General features: G+C 42.0%; 1 protein-coding gene across 1 annotated transcript in view; it reads right to left on the reverse strand.

Moving 5' to 3' along the window:
* Positions 1 to 6: 6 nt before the first annotated feature.
* LOC108148636 (protein toll) overlaps positions 7 to 25,478 on the reverse strand; it is a 44,619-nt gene continuing 19,147 nt past the window's right edge. Inside the window, exons 2-4 of the mRNA XM_017275749.2 lie at positions 16,049 to 16,182; positions 3,457 to 4,718; positions 7 to 3,332 (exon numbers count right to left, since the gene is read on the reverse strand). Of these exons, the coding sequence (XP_017131238.1) occupies positions 1,256 to 3,332; positions 3,457 to 4,679 (3,300 nt within the window). The 5' untranslated portion in view covers positions 4,680 to 4,718; positions 16,049 to 16,182 and the 3' untranslated portion in view covers positions 7 to 1,255. The remainder of the gene's footprint in view (positions 3,333 to 3,456; positions 4,719 to 16,048; positions 16,183 to 25,478) is intronic.

Raw genomic sequence — 25,478 nt, forward strand, 5'->3', positions numbered from 1 at the left:
AACGAATTCAATTTTTAAAATATATTTTATTTGCGTTGTATGTGTTTTTCATATACAATTAGATTTAATTTACTCATTTGCATACAGAGTAGATGAGTGTGTCTGCGTAAATTTGTAGGTACCTTAGGTATTACATATTAGAGACAATCTATAGCTTACACGATATACATATACTTTAGCTTAATTACATTTACGTATCATAGACGATATTCTGTTTGAAGGGCTAACCTAATTATTTTGTAGATGACGTGATATTGTTTGTCCATTGAATTCTGCATGTACTTATTTATATAGCGTCGTTTAAATGGGCGTGAGATTACAATTGATATTCGTGATAGTTGTGAGTAGGAAATCTGGTGCGATACGTTTTGGAAAAGTACAGAATTGTTTATTCAGCTTATGTACAGGGAGAGAGAGATTGGGTGCGTAGGCAATCGAATATGGGTTCGTTCCTTAGGCTCTACATATCTAGCATACATACATACATACAAAGAAGGCAATTTGTATTTCATTACGGCTGCTTTTGTTTCGTTTGTTCACAATTACAGAGTTTATACTACTATTTGGATACGTCATATGTGTATTGCATGTGGGTACTTAGTTGTATGTTGCGTTCTAACAAATAATAAGTAGGTAGTTCGAAATAAAGCTCGATTTGTTCAAAACTCAGATTCCCGTTCGCTTGAGATTCGGTTCGAAAGTAAAATATGTAAAATTAAAAGTGGCCATTTCAAAAGTTATTCAAGCATTGAGCTAATTCCTAGTTTTGTTTTGTTTTGCGGCAGCTTACAGTAATCCTAATGTACAAATAATTACTAAATAAATGAGATTTGTATGTCTACAAGAGTCTGCACATGGTCTAAGCTAAACTTACATATAACACTTAAAACAGAGTGATGTGGTAAAACTAGCTTGTGTTTCCTTTCTTTCGTCCTCGAACTAATATATTAATTTTTCATTTTTCTTTAACAAAGGCCACATGAAATATTGAAATTGGAAATTTTCATTAACTTTTCCTGGAGCTCTTACAAGCGCAAGATAATTAAACCTAGAAGGGGGCGATTCTAACTTGACCAAACACGAGGAAATCGATAATATTCTCTAGACTTTTTACATTCAGCTGGGTTCTTTCTCCGCCTCGTCAGTGGCAGTGGATGGGGTGTTCGGGGTTCGGTTTTTGGGGTATGGTTTATTTTTAACGGAACAATAGCTCATCGTCGGGATCGAACTGGAATAGCTCCGCCTTCTCCCAGTCCTATACGTCGCTCTGTTTGGCATTCGTATTGATGATGAAGGCACCGTTGATGTGGCCATTGCCGTGGTGCGACTTGCCATTGGGTGTGTACAGATTCGTCAGTCCGTTCTTGCCGTTGGCAATCATGATGGCCGGATGCGGAGTGACGCCATTCAGCTGCGCCACCAGCGGATTCTTGGTGGCCTCCGCCGGTGGCGTGGTCAGCGGCGGCGTCACCGGCGACGGTTTGATCAGCTCCAGCTTGTCGTCCGTTGAGCCCTTCAGCGCCGTCTTGACCAGCGCCCCGTTGCCAATGTTGCCAATGGGCCGGCGATGGGGCAGGGCATATCGCAGCTTATCCCAGAACCACGGATCGCCCCACTTCAGGTAGGTGTTCATCTTCAGGTAGGCCTTCAGCTCGTCGTCCAGCTTCTCCACATCGCCGATGTCGGAGTAAATGATCACAATGACGCGGGAGCGTCCCTCGTTCAGTGCCGACCTATGCGCCGCCTTGAACTCCAGCCGCGCCCACTCCGATTTGATAAAGTTCTGGCTGAGCACGATAATGGTGCGCCGCGACTCCGCCACGGAACGCATAATGTTCTCCGTGATGTGACTGCCAACCAGCCAGTCGCGTTCGTGCACACAGAGCTGGAATTTCTGCGGACCATGCTCCAGCTGCGGCACCAGATAGTCTTCGATGAAGCTCTGGTCCTTGTGCGAGTACGAAATGAAGGCGTCGAACTTCTTGTCCTTGTCCAGCTCCTCCTCCGTGACCAGCCACAGCAGTATGTTGTGCGCGTACAGCCAGATCTTGATCTCCATCTGGTATTTGTAGTACAGGGCGGCCGTGAAACCGGCCAGCAGACCAGCCAGGGCAATCACCACGGCCAGGGCTATGAACACGCCCTTCTCCTCCGGACAAATGTCGTTGGTGGTCAACTCCACCATCCGTGTGGGGATCTCCGCGTTCATGCACAGCATCTCGTTGCGATCTTCGATCCGCTCGAAATTGTCCTGGGTGAAGAGCAGCAGCGGTCTGGCGTCACAGTTGCAGATCCACGGATTGCCGGACAGCTTCATCGAGCGCGACTTCATGGTGCGATTGAGGAAGCCGAGCGCGGAGTCGTTGAGCGTTTGTAGATGGTTCCAACTAACGTCCAGGTGCGAGAGATTGCGCGGCAGTTGATCCACATCGATGTGGGTGAGATTATTGCCAGACAGATGCAGACTGGTTACCTTCTCATAGCCTCGAGTGTTGGCAGGAGGCAAGGTGACCAGTGTGTTGTTCTCCAGATGGAGCTCCATCAACTGCAGGTTGGGGGGCAGATTGGGCAGGCGAGGCACATGGGTGAGGTTGCCATTGTTGCACTCCACCACCAAAGCGTTGTCGAAGGGACGCACCCAGCAGAAGCAGCCCAGTGGGCACTGACGCTCTCGCGGATCATTGGAGTAGTCCAGAGGACAAATGAGCTTGCGAGGATCTACACGGCGCACTGGAATGTGCTGAAGGGCATTGGGCTCACTGCAGTACAGTCGATCTGTCTGGAACTTGAACTGCTTGGCATATTCCGGCGTAATGGCACCCCTCACCAGCTGGACAAACCAGTAAATCGAGCAGGAGCAGTTCAGAGGATTGTCGTTGAGATCCACATGCACCAGATTGGGATCCCAGTTGTCGGCCACACCAAGCTGCTCGGGCAGTGTGATCCGGCGTATCTTATTGTGCGTCATGTTGACGTGCAACCTGTTTCGCGAAAGGAACTGCAGATCCTCGTACTCCAGCGTGCTGATGTTGTTGTAACTCAGGTCCAGATCCCTCAACTGCACCATCACGAATTTCCAGTCAAAGTAGACAAATATAATCGAGTTGTTGCGCAGATTGAGAGTGATTAGATCAGGCATATTGCTAAATGGGGAGTTGATTTGGCCCTGAATAATGCTGCCCAGCAGCGGTTGTTGCAGGTCAAGATCGTTGTGATCCAGATGCAGATGCCGCATGCCAATGGTGCCCAGGAAGGCTCTAGAATCGATGGTGCGCAGCCGATTTCTGCTCATATAGAGGGTCTCCAGTTTGGCCAAATGACTGAATAGCTTGCTGTAATTAAATTAAAGGAAAATTTATTAGGTTTTAAAGAAAAACACATGCAGAAATCGAAATAAATTGTAATGGAAAAGTTAATAAAGGTGTCTTAAATTAAAGCATTTTATTTATTATTTACCTGCTTATTTCGGTGAGTAGATTGTCCTCTAACCGCAGATCCGACAGATTGGTGGTATGTTCGAAAAGCGAATCCGGCAGATCTATTAGCTTGTTGTTGCTCAAGTCCAAGCTGAGAAGGTTGACCTGATGTTCCAGCAAAGTGGTCGGCAGTGTGCTGAGCAGATTGTCACCGAGTGAGATGTTGGTGATCTGTGTGGAATGCTCGAACAGATCGCCCGGCAGTGTTTCCAAATAGCACCTCAGCCGCAGGACCTTCAGTTCCGGCTGGTTGCCGAACAGGCGCGATGGCAGAGTGGCCAGAGGCACACGGTTGTTCATCAGTCGCACTTCATTCAGATGTTTATTGTGCTCGAAGAGGCCCTCGGGCAGTGAACGGAAGAGATTGGCGCTCAGGTTGATCTCCGTGAGATTCGTGAGATGGGCAAACACATCATGCGGCAGCAGTTCGATTCCATTGTCATGAATATCTATGCCCAAAACGGAGCTGGCGCCCTCGAAATCGTGCTTTGTGAGGTTGTGCAGCTGATTGCTCCACAAATTCAGGTGCTTCAGCTTGGGCATCTTGCCGAATATTCCGCGCGGCATTTGCTTCAGCTGATTGCTGCCAAATTCGATGGACTCGAGGCTCTCCAGGTCATCAAACAGGTGCATCGGCATCTCGGCAATGTTCGCCCTCAGTTCCAGGTGACTCAGATTCCGCATGTCGGTAAGAAGGTTGCCGGGAATGTGAGTGGGTCGACGGGCGGTGAACCGGAAACGCTTGAGGCTGTGCAGCCGATCCAAGTGCTGCCTCGTGATGTTCATGCCCAGGTTGTCGCTCTCGAAGATCAGCGTCTTGGGCGAGACTATGCCCAGATAGTCCAGAATACTGGCAATCGGCGTGTGGCCGGGCAACATACACCTTCGCATCTGCACCCGATCGACCTCGCCGATCCGCACCTTCTTCGGCAACTGCTGGTAGTCCGTGGTATCCGTCAGATTGCACACAATCTGCACATAGTCATTGCTCGGCTGGATGGTGAGCTTGAAAACGGGGTTTTCCGCATACGCCGGGCATATGATCTCGTATTCCGACATGATGGGTGCACACTGACAGAGTCCGTCGATGCTCATCTCGTTGCACGCATCCCGACCGAAGGACGCCTCACTTCCTGGCCACCGGACTAGTTGCAGGATAAACAGGAGCGCCGCCCACTCGGAAGCCATTTTAAGTCGCCTCATAATGGCCAACTTCTATGCTCCTTCTCCTTTTTCTTAAGTCTGCAAGAAAGATAAATAAAAGAGAATTTAAAAGAATTGTTAATCACTTGAATTAAACAACTTGGGACAAAAACATCCACTAAGACATAAAAAACAAATTAAAATTAAGTAATATTTTTTTTGTCTGATTTTATTTATCTTCCAGCTTAAGTTACAAAATAAGATATTATTATTTTTTTTTTTTGTTTATTATTTTTAAAGAAATAAAAACCCAGTTTAGTTTTATCAGAATGTATATTTGCACATTTATGTTTAAATTTATTAAAAAGTTTAAAGAATGTTTAGAAAATTTCATAAATATTTTTAGTGTAAGCGCGTGGAGTTTGAAATAAAACTTGTGGCGGGTAGCAGCGCTTTTATCATTATCTTAATGACAAGCTGTAAACAAATTTTGGAAATATAATGAAGGGCTGCGACTTGGAGGCGATGCCAACTTTTACGTAATTATATGGTAGTAAAGTAAAACTGAATGCAAACATTTGCCATTTGCCATTCCTTGATGGAATAAGCCTGGCAAATGTGCTCATTACACGACGGCGCGTAAAGTTCTTTGAAAGCGGCTTAATCAGGACAGTTAATTAAGCGCGAGTCAGAATTTTTGACAGCCCGTTCAAAATATTTCATTAGCAGCACGCATACGCCATGTGTATGGCCATGGCGAAAATTGAATTCAATTTAAATGTGGACGCTGTGGGGCGGAAAATCCCGACACCTGGGCGAAAAAAGGACACACGCACACACACAAAGCACGGCGACACCTATAGTAGTAGCAAAAGCAACAGCAAAAGCAACAGGATTTCGTGTATAAATATGGAACGAGCACACACACACACACACACACATCCATCTCGCTAGCTTCCTGGACCATGTTGCATTTCATGGTTGGCTCACCTCGAAACCACGCCCAACTACTGTTCCTCCCCCGAATACCCTGTAATCTCGGCCAGGCTACCGGCCACCCTCTTTGCTGTGCGGTGTAATTACGGTCAGGGAGTGTATAAAATTTTGTAAAACGCTCTTCTTGTTCTTACTCCTGGCCCTCCTTGGTCTTTTCCTGGTCCTTCCCCACTTCCTGTTGCTCCTCCATGTGGACGGTGGGGCACTTTACGGTCTTTGTGCATTTAATGAATTTGTCATGCGCTCGAGTGCTGCATAATACGAGATTTTTGCCAAAGCTCTGAAGAACTTGAGTCGCTGAGCTCCTCATTGGAAGCCCTCTCAATCTGATGGTGACAATTTAATTGTACCCATTACGAACAATTTGAAAGGAATTCAATTAAAAGTTTTTGGCCTTCTAGCTGTCGTTCCTCAAAAACGGCAACTTTAGGCCATATTGCATTTACTGTCAACTGTCCCTTGCTGGCAAAGAAAAAGTCTCGTGTTTTTCCCCGGCCTTCTGACAGACGCTTTTGAATGAAATTTTGATAAGGCAATTTAATTATGCGCGCTGTAATTTGATTTTGAAAATTGGTGACTGTTCCTCATTAATTAGGACCGAACAATGATGAAATTTGTCGTGTGGCCCCTGGCTGCAAAGATTTTATTGATTTATACCCCACATCCCTCCCACCTATTTTGCGTTTTGGCCAACCGAAAATACTGCAATTTTATGAGTTCTATGAGAAACATTGATTGAAAAACGGAAAGACAGGTTATTTGTTTTTGGAAAAGTGTTTGGCTATCCAAAATATTGTCTAATGCTTATGGTAATAGTTATTGCAAATTAAAGGCATTGTGTGAGCCAAGTGTTTGCAGATATAGATGTGGACATCTAAGCTATTAGATGCCAGCCTAGTCATGTTTTTCTTTGTTGAACCAGAGGTCCGAATTCAACACCTTGTTTTGGAACGATGCACAGGATTCCCCTCTGGCCAACTTCAATTTCGCATTAAACTTTAACCACCCAGCACTTTTCACCCTCGTCCCACTGAACCACTACTTTCGTCCACAGTGTTTTGCCTTTTAAATTTCTTGGCCAAGTCAGCCAGCCAATTTGCTATTGTTGCTGTTGCCGTCTTGCCAGCTTTTCTTGGCAAGATTTTAAACATTTATATTCACTTAGGAAAATTACTTTTCGCTTTTATGCCACGCTGGCCGTGTAAATATCCAGCAACGATCTGGAACCTGGCTCGTTCAATCCGCATTGATATCCTGAGCGCGTTTTGTTTATGCAATCTAATCTGGGGCGAATTGTGCCCCGTTTGTTGACATCTCGCCTCGAGCGGAACCCTCCAGTTGGAACGCCAACATTTACTCTGTTCATTCAAGCCAGAAGTGTTGCTTTTGCTGCTCGGGCAAGTTTTGTGTTGAGACCTGCCAATTAATTGGATCCTGCCCTGGCACCCAATTTAATCCCGCCAGGCAATTAAAAATAATTGCTCATTTCACACACACATGTCGGCAAATTATGAACCCACCTTCGCCAGCGTTACGCTCGATTTAAAATTTTGTCTTGTTTAATTAGACGCTTCGTGTCGTTAATAAAGGTTAACGAAGTTTTGCCAGAGCGCAGATTTTTCACACATTTTCACAGGATACTGGGGAAAACCCCAATACCAGAACGTAGCCACACACATACACATACACAACCACCACACCCACTTTTAAACTCATACAGACATGGAGATTCACAGACATTCCAGATGAGTGCGCATTTTTGCACTCACATGCTCGCTTCCGGTATGTAACGGTACTAAATTCATTAGGCACACTAAATTACAACCGCAGGCATGGCATGATGAGGTTGTGGGAGCCCCAGGAAGCTCCTTGCTTCTACCTTGGATTTTTATTGCTCATAGAGTAGTACACAATGTAAGCCTTTCCGAGCAAAACCCGGGGAACCACTCACGTGGTTACACACAAAAAAAATTGAGATAAGGTATCAAGCTTATATGATTAGTGCGATAAAATAAAACAATATAAACCCATCCTGATCTTATTTAAAAATTAATACTATTTTATAAATGAAATATATCTATTAAAATGTATAGATTTGATAATCTTCAAGATATCAAAATAATATTTATCACATCGTTTTTTTTCTTATATGAACAAAAGTCTCATTTCGTATCCAAATTTCCTTCTGTGTAAAGCTCAATGTGTGTGTGATTTCCTGTCGTTTAATAGTCGTACCGCCCGCAGCGTGCTCTTGGAAAATTGGCTTTCGGATGCCTGCAACAAGCACTCATTTAATGGTTAAGTTTTCTTAATGCTCGACTGTCGGGATTACGGCAAATGCCAAAGTGTTTAAATGGCGTTGACATATTGTGCGCCCTTTAAATTAATTTTTGCCATACAAGAACGCAATATCAAGAGGAGCTACGAGTAAAATTGGTAAAACAAACGCACACACACACACACCCAGCTCCCGATCATCAATCAACATGACTAATTACTACAATTTCTGCCAAGCGGCAGCAACTTCTACAGCTCCTAAAGAGTAGTAGTAGAAAAAAGCACCGAACAAGTTGTTTAACAATTTCTTATTAAAAACTTACAAATGCTTCAGAAAAGTTCTTACACGCATGTGAAGTACACTCGTTGAGGAGAAAGAGGGAGGGTCCTTCGACCATTTTCCATTTCCCATTTCCCAGCTCCTAGGAAACAGAAAGTCTGGCCAAGTGCGGTTTTTGTATCGCTCTGCACTACAGGCAATGTTTCATTTTCCCCCTTTTCAAGACGTGTGTGTGCGCGGCTGCTCGGTTGTTTGCCAAAGGATTTCAATTCCCCCAAAAACTTTTGCGAGTCTTTTGGACCCATGTTTCTGGTTTTACAGGCATCGCCTCCAACACTTTGGTGAGCAAGCAGCCAAGACATGTTTATATAGCCAGCCAGATGGGCCAATGTATTGGCAAACCGAAGCTTTAAGTAAACATCTGTGTTCACCATCTCAAGATGTGTTGGGGGCGGCATGTGAAGAATCTCTAAGCGGGTCCTAAAATCGGAAAATTGGAAACTGTTCAGTATATATGTGATTGGCAATGTGGCACCGTCTGTCTGCCAAATACAGTTGCATGTGAGAACTCAGCACTGCAATAGTATGAAAACATCTTGTATATATGGCTTATAAAAACTGAGGAAATATTAACAATAGCAGAAGAAAATACCAACATTTAAATGGGTATGAATGGGGAGAACTATAACAACATCTTGAGTAAATGGCTCATAAAACCGCAATAAAAATTAACAATAGCAGAACAAAACATAAACATTTTAATGGGTGACTAATTCATAAATGTGTACTATTTTTAGGAAAATAGAGAAATTAAGCTGTGGTTGACGAAACTAATTCTTATTTTTAATTCTTTGTCCCCAATGAAAATTAGTGATAAATGTAGAACAGCTTCCTGGAATCCCTGCCCCTGCTACGTATGCACAAACATCGCAATGTTAAGAAATCTTCAGATGAATACATTAAGTCCGCTTTCATTATTTATGGCTTACACTTTCTGCAGAATTCTCGCCAAGGCGCATCAAAATTCCAGAGACGGAAGGGACTCGAACTGGAAAGTGCTTGAGTCGCAGTGAATTGAAAATATCTCGAAGCTGCTTACGCTTTAACGCCTTTTGCGTTAAGTGCAAACCGCCGCCGGCTGGGCGAGTTGCTCAAGTGCAAAGAAGGCGAAATGCGAGAGGCGAGATGCGCGATGGGTGAGTGCAAGAAATGCTGGCATTTAAATTTAAAATTTCTATTAGTAAATGCATCAGCAGAGCTCAACTTTTCAGGAGACGCGACGATGGAACAAAAAACCAACTTCAAAGTCAGCGACAAATCCATAAGATACTCGCTTGCTCATTACTCTTGCCAGCTGCACGGCTCACTGAAAGTTCAAGTTACAGCAGCAGACGGCAGACAGCAGACAGCTAAGCAGATGAAAGAAAAGGGGTTAAGACCTGATTTGCGCCTTCCTCCTCCACACATCATCCTATATATTCGCGAAGGGCCTGGGCCTCTCCAGATCTCGTTGAAAGCCATCTCATTGTCTGGGAAATAGAAAGGCTGAGGCTGCTCAAGCGACTGCAGCAGTTTTTTTTCCCCCTTTTTTTCTGCCAAAGTGGGGAGAAGTCGCCAAGTGAAAGGCTTTGTAATGTCATTTGTCTGTTAATCATGTTGTCGTCCAAAGTTTTTCGCAAAGTTTTTAGCATAATGCGCTCGTGCTCGAGACAAATGCAGAAACTTGTTGAGCCCATGGAAAAGGCAGGGGCGTACGGATTGGGGGGAAGCTCTGCTTAAGGCAAAAGAACCAGCAAGCATGCGTGACGCATTCAAGTTTAATAGGCCCCATTGTTGGCCATTGTTGATGACGATGATGATGATTTTGGTGCCGTGGCAGAAAACGCAGGAGCGCCAGTGGTCGATTGTTTACTCTGGCGGTCGTCCCCCGATCTCACCCAAGGCCCAGCCCAAAGTCACTCAAATGGATACTCTGCGGTCGAGTGCCCCTCCCTCCAAGGCACCAATCCCCGCAGCTCCTTGGCTCACTTAGCGCACATCCTGTCAGCCCAGGTTGATGTGGCCAGCCGTGTTTAGATTCGGTGGATGGGCAAACATTTAACGTAAATTGATTTCCACTCGCCGGGCGATGACGCAGTGCACACAAGCTCAAGAGCATACAGATAAAAATTTAAATATGCTAAATTGATTTTCTTGATTATATCAGTTTGATATTAGATATATTTAAATTTGGATATATTTCATTTGGGATAAAAGATCAATAACAAATAAAAACTGATTAGATATTGAATTAATCTCAAAAGATTTCAATGAAAATTGTATTTTTAATAACATTACTTCATATTTTATTGCGCAAAACATTTGGAAGCTAAAAATAGTGACTTTAAGAGGTGATATCCCCTTTCTTTCTGTGTGGGAACACAGAGGTGGCACATCTTCTCCGCTGGCTTCAGCTACCATCAATCTCCCCGGCCAAGTCCACTCTTCCACTCTTGCAACTTGTCATTTCCTTAAGCTCAGGAGTTGCTCAACTAGAGCGCTCTCCTCGGGCGGCTAAGTAAATTTATCTGCAACTTCCACACACGCACAGTCCATCACATAAATAAACAACTCGACGGGTTGGAATGGGTGCTGGTTGCTCAGCCCCTTAGCTCCTCAGCTGCTCATTTTCCACCGCCGACGACTAGCTGCCGGGAGAATAGAAATAAAATAATAGACACCCAGTCCAGTCCAGCCCATACCAGATCGCATTCAATTTGGCTTCACCTCCTTGAGCCGCTGGCATCGTAAATGAAATGAAAATGTCGTCCATTGCACGCTCGGCCAGCGTTCATTGAAACAGCATTTTATGGGGAGCTATGCTATGGGTACGAGGCCCTCATATTGTAAATAATACAGCATAATAATGCTGGCCAACCCACCGACAAGCCGCCAAGTGTGGCCAAGTCCGATTACCAGGGGACGCACGCGTACACTTCAATTACCAACGATGCAGGAGCTTTCCGTTCTTGGGACTGTCTTTAATCTTCGGGGATTGTGGGGAGTGGGAATCGAGGGACAAGTTCTTCGTTTTACCCAACTACTTAATTTTTCGTACCGCTGCATTCAAAAACGACGGCTTTCGCTTTGTCTACATCGTCGCTGGGCATTTTTATGCTTTCTTGATTTCTATTTATTCAGCCCCTGTCGTCTGTCCTCTGTTTGCAGTTCGCTGTTCGCTGTCCTGTCCACTGGCGGCCCTCATAATTTGCGCTTTGTTTTATTGTATGCAGCTTAATTCGCCAACCAGTCGCAGTCCCCATAACCCGCACTCCCCAGATCCCTTTTTGATATGTGAGTCACGTTTAAAGTTCTGGAGCCTTAAATGGCATGCTCGCTCGCCATGATTATGGCGGCAGAATCCCCTTCATAGGTCCGATGCCATATATAGCGATAATTGTGCACATTTTGCGCTTGTTATAAATAAACGCACACAACCCTGCTGTTTGTTGCCCATTTAGGCTGTTGTTATTGTGCCTTTTGGTCGGGGTGTTGGCTCGCTTAAGTACAATGAGGGCCATCAAATTTTGGCAGCAGTAGGAAAACCTACAAATGCATCGATAATTAAGACACTTTAGCGAGTTTCGTTGGCGCGCCATCTGCGTTTAGCTTGGCGTCGGAAAACTTTAAGACTTTCTCGCGGGAATGGTTTGGAGATATGCATAGTAAGTAGTGCAGACCATAGAACAGGGTACAGAACAAGAATCTATTGCTTTAGGTTAAATCAATTAAACCAAAATTGTATTTTATGTCAACTGAACTGAAGCAAAGTTATTACTACTCAAAAAAAAATATTTTTAGAACTTTATGACTATTTAATGCATAACAGCAGAAGTTGATTAAAAAACTGAATGTTTTAAAATTGACCTTTTTTATGTGATACCTTTTTCATTTAAACCAAATTTTTGGTTTGCGTAAGTAATACAGTTTTGGTGAACTAAATAAGACCTAGCCCACAACATATTTCCGCGTAACGCTTCCGAATTGCAGACACAAAAACCAAATCATTCCATGTGAATAGAGTTTTCTCTGACAGGCTTAATCCCTATGCAATATTTATTTGTAAAATGACAATTTCGTGTGTATATTTGCACAGATTGCTTTATGCAATGGCTGCACACAGACAAACCGTCACCACATCCGATGAATGTCCGACTTGGTTTTGCAGCGGCCGAAAAAAAAGTATTGATTGTCCTTCATTGTCAGCTCAAAGCCATACGATTTGGGCGTTTTTTGTTGTCCCCATTCTGATTTTGGTTGTTTTTCGGGTGCTTTTTTTTTGTCGCTGGCCTCTGGGGTTAAGCATTAAATATGTATAAATATTGATAGATTTTGGTCTCGCTTTGATTAACATTTAAAATGGACGTATGTGTTGATTTATGCTTCACACGCGCTTATAGAGCCATTAACATTTATCAGAAAAAGCTGGCCAAAGGGGAAAAAGAGAGAGGGATGACTGCTTAACATAAATTCACCAATAGCCGCGAATGCGCAGGATGAGCCCTGAGGACAATGCCAGCCGCAGTGGCGATAAATAAAGATTAAAATCTCTGAAACGGTCACAAAAGTGCCTGGCACTTCATTTCAATTTATGTACATAAGTATTTATATGCCGATGGCCTCACGCACACAAGCACACACGCACACACGTGCGGTGGGAGTGGTATTGTGGTGATAAATCAAAAATCTCAGCCTACTTTTTGGTGTCAGAAGGCAATTTTCCAGGACCCTGTCAGCAGGACCCAGTTCTCCCAGTGCGTGCATTTGTTTGCATTGTTGCCGCAAACAATAAATGCAATTTCATGTTTCAATTGCGAGAACAAAAAATGGGAGAATTAAAGTCAGCAGTCGGTTGAAAGTGATGGTAGTTATGGCAACAACAGTTGTTGGCCAAATGAAAAATCAAAATGGCGACGAGCAAGTGAAATCATTACGTATACGCAGCGTTGTATTAAAATTCACAGCATGCCCTGTGTTTTTTATGCACGCGCGTTCACTTTGCTCCTTCGCCCTCCATTTTTATGGCCATTAAATCAAAGTACAAATAAAAGAAAGTAAATAAAAAATTTCGTTACAGTCTTAATAGGTGGATGGCGGGGGTGCGATGTTGGTGGCGTGGCCTCTTGGTTTCAAATGAAAACGAAATCAAAATGAAAAGCTGAAATCTTGTCATAAAAATGCGAGAATTCGTAAAGTGCACTTTATGCGCAACGTTTGTGACCAACACTCGCAACGTAATGAACGGTCCATGGGAAAAGCCAGAGTTGGTGAAAACTGCATAATGAAAATAAGTAAATAAAAAGTTCTGATGAACGCGCAGATAGTGGTAGACTAAAGGTTGAAAGGGTAACTCCCTCAATCTTCTCTGGAATTAAATTATTGTAAATATTCAGGGAATTATGTTATTTTTCTAGAACCACAACATAATCCTAGACATAAAACCATTTATTATGACAAGTTCCGGCTGGATATTTCCTTTTAATTAGACTTTAACATTTGCACCAGCTGCTGCCGTAAGCACACAAATATTTTGCATAATTGTTGGCTGCAAATTTTAGTCGGAATGACGTGAAAAACCAACAAAAAATAATTTCATGGTAATTCACATGAAATTTGTACATTTACATATTTCGCATTCGGCAGCAGCAAATAGAAAATATTTCAGTTGCAGGACCAACATCATCAGGAGCAGCCATCCTGGCCCGCTTGGCTGCATTAATTGGGTTTTCGTTAAAATATTTTCTGGCTGAGAAGGGCAGATGCGATTTTTCGGCCGAGCAGGGGCGAAAGAGGTGTTGAAACTATGCATTTCATATGCAAATGCAAATTTAATGAGCTTTAACTCGATGCCATGCATGCGCGGGTGTTAATTTGCGTGTGTGCTTGTCTGAGTGTGTGCGATTATAATGCTGGGAAAAATATTTTGTTAATTTTTAATTTTAATTGAAGTTGCTTGTTTGGAACTTTATTTTATTTATTTATTTGCGATGGCGCGGAATTTTGCATAATTATGTACTGGCCCCGGCTGTCAACACGGTAACATTTTCGAAATGGAAATAAACATTTTATTATTTATTTGTCAAATACAGAGTCGCTGTTTGTCGAGTTTGTTTCGCTCGGATTGCAACTAGTGTATGCTGATTTCTTTTTATTTTTAGTAGGCGTGACAGCGCATCAATTAAACTAATTGTGCATTTAAATTGGCAAATTATTGCCCGATCCTTAATCATAAATTATTTATGCAATCAATTTGCATAAAGTCAAATAAACCGTCGAACATTGTATTTGTCCATTGCCACGATGGGGCAAATGCAATTTACATTTTGTATAGCCGCTTTGCTTGTTCTTCAGCTGGGCGGAATTCGAGATTGGCCATTGGATGTATCGGCCAATGCTTTTATTTAAATTTGCGGTCAGCAGACGTGGTCGTTGCCGTTGCTGTAGCTGTATTCTGGTGAAAAACCAATTAAATGGGCTCTAAAGCTGCCGTTTTCTAGGAGCGCGTCAAATTGAAAACCATGTGCGAAATTTAAGGACTTTTAACCAATTTTTTGTCGGCTGTTGCCGGTTTTGCTGTTGTCAGTGCTGAGCTATTTTCAGTTTCTGGTCAGTTGTCTTTTTCCTGCCCTCTGCTAACTTTGTGCAAATTTAATTAAATTCTTTAGCTCTTTGAGCCGCAGGGATGAGCCCTTAACGCATAATTTGTCTGCCAGTTCGGAGAACTACAATGTTGCAAGCGCTAAAAATAGAGCACAACTGCAGCTAAAGTAGAAAAAAGATATATATTCAAGCGAGCATGTATTGCTAAAGGGTTGCATACTGCTCGGGGCAGCGTTCCCTTTCTGTATTTTTTTTCGGATGACAATTGGGGGTAGTGGATGTGTTTAGGTTTTAGAGATGAGCCCGTGAGGCTGTGTTGGGAAAAGTTGTTAAAAAGTTATAATATATGCATTACAAATAGGCTTTCCTAGCTGGAAAATCGGAAATAGGATAGAGATTGTTTGTAATATATTTTTAAGCAGTAAGTCCTGCCTCACGCAACCACATCCACTAGAAACATAAGTGTATTAATAGTGCCACCGTCGCGTAAAGCTTTTCAGCCATTTTTTGCTCATTTTGCCCCCGTTTGTTTTAGACGCCCATAAAAGTGCCGCTGAAAATGTTTAAAAAGTGTTTTTCCTTATGCAACACCAACGACAAAGTGTTTGTGGCGTGTATGTATTTTTTTATTCTCCTCCTGTTGACATTTGAAAAAAATTGCTGTCACAATGCATTTTCGCATTTTGCATTACGCAAAGCGAGAGGGAAAGAGAAAGGAATAAGGGGGCAATAAAAAAGTAACAACAAGTGCCAAGGAAGGCGTGTGTGTGTGTTTGTGGTTGTGCGGCTGACAGTGAGTGATAAAAGTTATGAACTCTTTGGGAAAAGTGCTGAAAATTTATAAGTGTTGTGTGCTCTTTTTTGTTTATTGTTTTTTTTTTGTTAGTTTTTTAGTGCACTGCCCATTTATGAAAATAATTGCGGTTTTCATTTATGTTTTTTTTTTCTATATATTCATGGCGTATCCTATATGTAATGGCGTATCCTATAATTATTCAATGCAATTTATTTATATTTGCAGCTTGCTTTATGCTCACACAGAAAACCAAAACAAATAATTAAGCAAAAACTGAGTTTTAATTGAATGAATGTAATATTTAATAATATATAAATAAAGGGATACCAAAGAATTTTTTCTATTTTCCGCTTAAGCTCGATCGACATTATAAATTGTAATATTTTAGTGAATATTTATAAGCAGAAAAGGAGGAAAGTAATAATATTTATTTTCACTTACCTTACTCAGACTTTTTCTCGTCGTGTGGAGAAACAAGATAAATTATCCTTTTCGCAGTGCCTTCGTATCCTGGCGCCCACTACAAATGCAGCTGCAGCCGGTTGAACATTTTTAATGTATTTTTAAGTAATTTACTGCAACAAAAAGCGTGAAAAATATGCAAATTAGTTGAGTTGGGGCCAAGCAAGTGGAAGGATGTAGGTGAGGATGCAGGGCATCTTATTAGCATTCCAAATGACTGGCAGGGCGGGGCCATTTCTTCAGAGACTTTTCAACTTTTAGCTCGCTAGACAAGTGCCCGGCATATGAGTGTGGGTGCTGTCATTATGACACTAATTATGTCATACATATGCAAAAGTGGCAAACAAGTCGTGTCCATGTGGAGTGTGTGTGTTCGTGTGTGTGTGTGTGTATACACGACACGTGTGTGTAAGCCACTTAAATTTCAACGCATACGTAATGCCTATTCATGAGCGATGTCGCCCCGCTTAAGGGCGTGACTGGATGTGTATGCTTAATTCAATTAAGCTGGTTGTTACTTAGGATTTGCAATGCAAGCCATAACCGCAAACAATTTGCAAGTCAAGAGCGTATAATGCAGACAAGAGGCGGCCAAAAGGATTGGTTTGACTGAGTGTTGTTGCAACTTGACATGAATCTCCATTGCAACCGTTGCGAAAACCCTCCAAAAAGGAATATTCAAATTTTGAGAATACAGAATAAAATTATTCATTTTACCGTGCATTTCGCATTTCGTCCAATCTAATAAAATGCAAAAAGCATTTTTGTTTGGTTACGACACAGTTTCAAGAAAATAATTAAGAACTAAGCCCAGATTGCAAATAAATAACAAGTTTCACCCCGAACAGTCGACGGGTCGAAAGGGGAAAGGTCTGGTCCTGTAATTTGGTTATTTTCTGCCTTCCACATGCAAAAAAGGGTTAGAGAAGTAAACTTGGCTTATCTGCATATTTGAATATATTTCAGGGGACTCAGCCATAAATATGGAAACATCTTTGTATTTCTTTGTTTATTTTGTATGCATGGCCAGTTCTGGCTCACTAAATTCATCAGTTCATCTCTGTCTGTCGCTTTCGTGTGTGTTTGTTATTTTGTTATTTTATTTTGAGGCCCAAAATGTTCTAATTGCTCGCCGCATATAAATTTGCCAGTTATCTAAATTGACAACTTCTCAGGAATTTTTAATTCAATTGCCTTTTTGCCTAGTAGGGCAAAATTGAATGAATCTCAAATATTTATTTGACTTTCCATGCTTTGCTCTGGTCTTTCAATTTGTTCACCATATTAAATTGCATGTATAGCAGAGATTATCGAAACAGCACATGCCAATCTGTTTTTCTCACGGATCGAGAGGTTTTGCAATTGCTTCAAATGATACACAAAGAAAATAAAAGTATGTGCCTTTCATTTTCATAAAAGAAACAAAGCATTGGTTTTCAAACGAAATTCAAATTTATTATATAGACAGTGCCAAAATATATATTTTATTTTAAAATAAAACTTTTGCTAACTCTGTACACAAATATTTTAAAGGCATTGTCTTTGTGTGGAGTTCCTTAAATTGCTGCGATAAATGTGAGCACTCAGTTATCTACTATCCGCATGTATTGCGTTTATGGCAGATATATATCTGCTAATTTGCATAGGCTGGAAACCGCAATCCCTGACTGTTGCCACATAATGCTCCTGCATTCGTATTCATCCAAGCATGCGGTAACATGCATTCAGCACAGCCCAACCCCTTTCGGTTGTCTGTCTATATGTCCGCCTGTCAGCTCTGTCTGGCTGCATTTTCATATTGAAAATCACTGAAGTGGCAGACCAGTTTCCCCTTCCCTTCTGCCCTTCTGCCCGTTTTGTGTGGCAATTTCGGTTCTCTTACTTTACGAATGAAAGATTATAAAAAAAAGAGCTGAGCGCATTTTAATTTTAATAGACATGGCGCTGGAATGGGAGCTGATGTTGTTGCAGCTTTTCTGTTGATGTTGGCATAATGAGCACTGCTTAGGGCAGGCAGCTCTCAATGGATGTTAATAAAAGTGAGGCAGACACAATTTTTATTGCCCTACCACTGCCGTGTCTTCTTTTTGTTAAATAATGAAATGTGCAAATGTGTTGCCACGTTGCCAGGCACACATGTACACAGGAAAAAAACATATGTGGGGGGGATGCACGCGCCATGCATTTTTACATAATTACATCGCAGCTCCCACAAGCTTGCCTTTTGTTTTTTGTTTTGTTGCTAATTTATTTGTGTATGCATTTGGGTCTTTCATTCATGCAACTACGGCTCTGGCTCTCTTCTTTGATATGAGTTTTTCAGCAATTTCTGCCTTTGTTCCACTCATTTAGAATGTAGAATGGTTGTGCATTTGTAATTACTTCAGCATTGCAACTCCCTCTGTATCTTTGTAACACATGTTTCGTGGGCATAATTCGCGCTTGGCTGCCTTAGCCGGTCTGCAGAGGAGGAAAAAGCCTTTTAAATGTGGCCGAAACGATTCATTTCACAGTGTTGCCCTGCTTCGGTTTCCAGCACTTTCTAAGCTTCCCTGCTTCTTCTTTTCTAGCCATTCAAGCCAAATTGGTTAGCTGAAGTTCTTTCTACTGTTGTGGCTACCATTTACCGTTTGTTGCGGCTTCGATTTCCCATTATGTTAAAGGTAGGAAAAAGAGCAAAAAGAAAACTAGTTCTTGTGCGGCGTCTCCCTTGCTTTTGGTTTTTCTTTTCTAATCACGTTTGCCAACCGCAGTTCGGCGCATTGAACCAGGAAAGCAGATTTATGCATTGTTCTGGGTGTTATGCATGTGCGTGTGTATGTTGTGGTTGTTTTGCTGTAGTGTTGCTGTTGTGCAGCGTGTTAATTACCTTCTTCGACGACTGAAAAGTCGATATTGCCATGTTGGCCAGGAAGCAAGTCACACGCATTCACCACAACCAAGTTCCCTGGGAAGTTGGTCGAGAATTCGCTTAATTTTCCACACGCATAAATCATTTTTTATTAGCATTAACACACGATGAGCTGTAGAGGATTCGGATTTCACGAGTCAAACAAAAAATTTATTTGACTTCAGCTGAATGGTATTTTTATTCTTTATGCTTTGCATGTTCAACTTTAATTGAAATATATGGCTGACCTCAAAAAAGCAAAGTCGAATTGCCTTGGCCATTATTCACAACACGAAAAGGATCGTGCTTGCGAATGTACATAGTATATATACGAGTACATCACTTTCGGGAATATTACTCTTGACCTTTGGCCAAATAAACTTATTCGTACAAAGGAGGCAAACGAAAGCCTTGAAAAAATTGTGTGTTTCTCTTAACCTACTTTATACTTCCAAAAAAAAAAGACTCTCGTAACTGAAAAAGAAATACATATCTGAAGGATACAAAAAAATCTTTTCACTTTTGTTGCTCCATTCTTCGTGTTCCGTTTCGTTTCGTTCCGTTTTTTGTAATCAACAAAGTTCAACGCTGGCATATAAATATTTGCATGTCCCGGACCAGAAAGGAAGTTCAAGCCAGGAGAAAATAACGAAGAAGAGGGAGGACTTGCCGCGCACTTATTATTATATACGAGCAACAACAATGACAGCACCAACAAGACGGGCAGCTGACGCGTAAATGTGCAAAAGCCTTAAATTAAAAGCAGCGGAAAAGGTGGAGGAATGAGAGTGGGATGCTGTTGCTAATGGTCCACTACTGTGGGTTGTTGTGTCAGCTGCCGTTGTCTGGACTTTATTTTATGCGCTGACAATTTCTCATTATTAAAATTACAGCAGTCAGGCAACAGGATAAAAAGAAACTGCATGAAGAAATTAAAATCTTGGAAGCCCAATGGTTAAATACCCTTCTGATTATATTAATATCTCGAGCAAGGTATCTAGACCAACTTCGTTTTGGAATAATAATCTTAGCACATTTGATATAGTTACAATACAAATTTAATTCAATAGAGAATAATTTTAAATATAATAAAGTTAAGGTTCTCTATCTTAAATTATTTTCTTTTACTAATAGTAAGAGATAGGTAATATGTTTGAAAATAACATGATCGGACATTTGTTTACAGAAAAATATCAGCTGTAATCTTCCTTTTGATGCAAACTTGGGATTAAAACTTAAATACCCTTTTTAAGGACACCAAAGTCACGAAGGAATAAAGAAAAACAAACAAATTATCTGCAGTTGTGTTGATGTGAAAACAGTCTTTCTCTCTGCTTTTGTATTTCACTTGCAGCTTTTGCAGTACTCAACCAATACTGCGGATCATGTGGAATGCATTTCTTTTTGATCCGCTGAAGGTGTGCTCATTAGCGCCTTTCGGCATTCAGATCCCCGACATTCTGATGCCATTCAGTATGCGTTTGTCAGTCAGCTTCGCGTCATTTTGCTGGCATATTTGTGTTGGCAACATAAATCAGCGGTCGCATGTCATTAACTTGCGATAAATCTGTCATAAACAATGCAACACATAAATTGCCGTCGATGGCAAGTGGTAATGGGTAGATGGGTGGTTGGGTGGTAATGGGTTTCATCAGAGACGGAGGCGTGGTAGTCATCATCGGGCCAAACAATGTCGAAAATGCAAATCAGCAGAGTACACTCTGGGTGTCTGAGTGAGTGGGTGGCTTGGGTTGGGTACGGGTTCGGGTTGGGTGCTCCGGAAGTGGGTGGCATGGCCCAAAGGGAGGCGGAACTTTTAGACGCTGTCGCGGAAGCAACGCAGCGGGCGACATTATGATGTTGACGAAACAAAGGCTCGTTTGTTGGCCCGTGTTTGTGCGTTAGTGGTCGATAGGACTGTGCGTGTTAATTTTTTGAGATTTAAAGCGATTTTGAATTAGTGGACCGAAAATTCTGTCTCTCTTTCTCACTTCGTAAAAACTGAAATCACACAAGCCTTAATTTTTTATAGTCCTTCGTGACTTTAATAACTTTATTTTTATAGTTACGACAAGACCTCTACTTAAATTCACCAAAATAATCACACTGGGGATTGCACTTAGCAAATTGCAACGCAGTTAAAATTACAAACTGCAAAGTATTTGGCAACATCAAATCCACTTCCCTAACAAAAGTCTTTTTCACCCAACAAAAGGTGCTTGGGTCTGAATGGGGACCATAAACATGCAAGGGCCAATGGGCAGTAGCGTAGGTGGAAGGGTTTCTTAAAACAGTTGTTTCATGTTTTGATATTCTTAAATGTCTATTATTTTGACATAACATGTAGAAAATATTATGTGATTAATAAATATACATTATCTTAACATTGCGGGAAGCGATCTACTGATTAATAAGCAAAACCTATACATTTTTTTTATATATGTAATATTATTTAGTTTAAAATATTAAAATTTTATTCAAGTACGCTTACAATGTTTTAAGATTAATAACAATTGATATACTTTTTATTGTCAAATATGTAGTTCGAATTTCATTTTTTTAACCCCCTTTCTGCGCCGCTGCCTATAGAGAGCGATACAAATCTGAGCAATGACGTGGGCTAAAATGCTTCAATTACAGAGAAGTTGTGCTGGGCGCAAAACTTTGCGGTTTGTTGTTTTCGTTATTTGCTGCTGGTCGTCGGTCCGCTGCATTGACATGTAAATGACCTTTAATTGATGGGCTCGTGTGGCTTGATTGAGTGCCAGCGCGGCGTAGAAGACGAGTAATGGGTAAGGGGCGAAGGGTAAAGGGTGAAGCGTAAGGAGTCCAAACAACTCGCACATGGTAATTTGCATTTTGAAAATGCCGCAACTTTTGTAACTTTATGTGCTGGCCTTTTCGCCATCGCCTTGCTGCTCCTCCGTCCGAGTGTCCCTTGGTTCTTGGTTCTTGGTCCTTTTGCATGTTTACCCGATTGTCTGTCTGTCAGACTGGCTGGCTGACTGGTAAAATATTTATGTTGCTTCCACCCAACTGATTGCGGCGAAAAAGCGCAGCTCGGCGAAATGAGAATTTATCGCAAACACATAAAAAACCGCTACCCGGACTGTGTGTGTGCGAGTGTGTGCTTTCCATACATATATGTGTGTTAATGGCTTTTTCGTGTCGGTGTATTGGTGGGGGAAAAGTCTTCCGTCTCTGTCGCACGCCTGCACTTCCGCCGGAAGTTTGCATGTTCCTATATCATTCGCAAGAATTTGAAGCGCGTTTAAAAAAAAATAAAAGCTGAAAGGCAAACGCAGTCACAGCCGCGTTACTCTCACTCTGTTTTTGCCCGAAAAGGTTACCTCCATTATGGCTCTTTATTTATGATCCAGGTTTAGCACACATATACTCATGTCAATGTTTCAGTGTGTGTTGCTAACGGTAATTGCGGTGTCCGCCATCACTTGGCCCGCTCGGTCCTCCAAGTCGATAACATGTCATTTTAGCGTCGCTAATGTCTTCATTTATTTTTAGCATGCCGCGCCTCACTGCCCATCCAGTTGGCCTGGCCCAAACGAGCTGTTTGTTTAGATAAAAGTTTGCTTTAGCTTCCGACCCTCATCCTACAGGTCCTTCTTCACCATGTCCACCCTCCCTCCTCTTATCCTTCCCCCCTCCCCAGCATGTGTGCCGGCCATAATTGGACACGAGTTCGGGGCTTGTTTACACATGCATTTTATAGACGCTTTTAACGTGCCAATTTTGTGGGGCTCTGCCTGCGTTTTAACCGATTCGGGGTTAATGTGCGAGTGAAAATCGCCCGAGTTGAGTAGCATTAGTTTGGTCAGTTTTTCGGAAACCCCAAGGCGCAACTTCATTACGTTGAGGCGAGAAACTTGTGGGATAAGAACACCGAAAAAGAGGATTTCCTAAACACATAAGTAGGTTAAAGAGTGCATATTGAAACTTGAGTTTCTTATAAAAAATTATTGTATATAACATATATAAAAAAAAAAAAAAAAAAAACCATTTAGCTATCAATTTGAAGCCACCTTTTAAATGGGTTTCGGTCACATAAATTATATAAAAAAAAATGGTTTTGTCATCCTATTTTAATTTATTTTCCAAATTGTGTATGTCCACCAAGTCCAGTTTCAATTAAGTTTTTGTGTATGTGTAGCAGCAGCATAATGTGGCGCACATGGCATACTGAACAGAACACTACGAAAGGTTGGGATTCCAAGTTTTTGCCCAGCCACGGACAATTGTCACGCACACAAATATCCTTGGGAAAGTGGGCAAAAATGGAGGCTCACGCAATGGCCACGTCCGCAGTCGTCCGTTTTTGGCCAGCATAATGAAGAATGGCTTCTGAACGTTTTAATGCCACATAAGTCCTTTGGCCACGCCGAAAACGGTCTTTTGACGGACGCAACTCAAACTTGGCTAATTTCTCAATCAACGAATGGCGCTCTAATTGCGCATTAGAGCGAATGGGGAGAGGGAAGCCATTTGAGAAGTAATCAAAAATCCCCATCAAAGTTATGCGAGTTCGCCAAGTTCTGCTGAATGTTTCTATATATATGGAGTTTTTTCGTTAGGACCCCGGACGCTTATGCAGGAATCCATAAAAAGTAACTCAACTCGCATGCAAATAAAGGATTGTGTTGGGCTTGGAAATAAGAAAACGGAAAACGGAAGGACGAAGGGCGAAAAGAACGTGAATGCCACAAAAGATGCGCCACCGCCACCCCAAAACCCAGCAGGCAGTCACTTAACCTCTTGCCAACACCTCTTTCAGCGTTTTCCTCATTCAACTCCGCAAGCCGGAGTAATGACAGTTCAAAAGGGCAACAAAGTACTAAAAATAGTGGAAATTACCGCAGGATATTCAAATTTCCACATTGCGGAGAGGTATAAGGCAAGCGACATGTATGTATGTCTGTGTGGGTGGAATGGGTGGGTGAATGCACATTGCATGCGATGGAAGTTGCACCATTATAAACCTCGACTCGACTGAAGCAAAGAAAGTGGAGAAAAGTGCTTTCTGTATTGGCCAACAGTGCTGGATCCGCAGACAGGACTCGGGCTCTGCTCCCGAGTGTTTTTTGGCCTTTGGCATGTGGCAGCGATAAGAATCGAATCCTTTTTGCATTGCATGTTAACACATGCAAATTGAAATGTCTAAATCATGCACTCACACACTAGCAGTACTGGGAAAAACGCGGTGGCAATGAACGCGAAAAACACGGACGAAGAATGCCGAGGCGAGGGATATGCAGAAATATCTTAAATTGCATTTTAATTGCTACCCCAAAGCTTTGCCAGCACTTGAGTGGCTAAAGGAGTGCTGGATAACAATCGAGTTTAATTTATTTTGACGTGCCACCAACCCACATACGAACAGTGGTGAGTATAACACCGTTTTCAAATGAAGATTGGGGCTAAGTCCATTAAATTGAAACGTACGATTATAGCCCATGGCAAAAACATAGAGCAGGAAAGTCTTAAAAATTGTATGTGTTTTTTTGCTTCAATACATAATTGCATTTAATTCAAAAAATAACTTTTTTTTGCTTTCAATCTAGGAATCATTTTATGACAAGCAAAATGACTTTATTTTGTTTTCCAAATTAGAAGTAAACAAAATTGTACATAACTACAATTTGGAAAATCCAAAAATTTACATTACTTCCTAGAAAACCCCAACCTACACCACTGCACACCAAAGCGATTGCTTAGGCAACATTTAGTGGCTTTTGTGGCTTACCAGTGCCAAGCCATGTAAAATGCCGCGCGAATGAAATGAAATACTTGCGGTATCGGCTACACTAAAACCCTGCACTGACCCCCTCCCCCCATTCACACAGACACACCCACCCAAACTTTACAAGCCGCCCAGTCCTTTACCACCGTTCACCACCATCACTCCCCCGATGCAGGCATATAATTAATTATTGTCGCAACATCATTAATCAGGCTATGCCAGGACATCGTTTATATCCACTCTCTCGCCCCGTCTCTGTCTTGTGCCGATTGTCTGTCTCTGTCGCTTGTTTATTTATCTGTTGACGTCGCTGTGTGTAAGTGTCTGTGGCAGATTATGGTCACACTGCGAGTAAACCTCAAACAAGCACTTAAACGCATAGAGTGGGCCAAAAGCGGGCCACAGCGAGTTAACCAACTGACTGATGACTGTCGTCATGTGCGTGCGACCTTCACCCACTCCACCCACCGCCAACTACGATTGCAACCCACCTACCTCCCATTTGCACTCCCTTTTGTTTTTGGGGGAAATGAAAAATGATGTTTTTAATATGCAAGTCTAAATGTAGAAGTAACCAAGTGACAGGCACAGTGAGTAAAAGTGTCAAAGTGGGCTTAAAGCCTTCAGGCATTTAGATTTATGCAAGGATTAACAAGTTAAACGGCTTTATGCGATTATCGTCTGGCTCATTATTTTATTTTCGAGGCACATTAAGCATTGTCTATCGGTGACGGTTAATTAAAATTATTAAAATTGCATGTCGC

This window comes from Drosophila elegans, unplaced genomic scaffold, assembly GCF_018152505.1.
Source record: "Drosophila elegans isolate 14027-0461.03 unplaced genomic scaffold, ASM1815250v1 contig_476, whole genome shotgun sequence".
NCBI lineage: Eukaryota > Metazoa > Arthropoda > Insecta > Diptera > Drosophilidae > Drosophila > Drosophila elegans.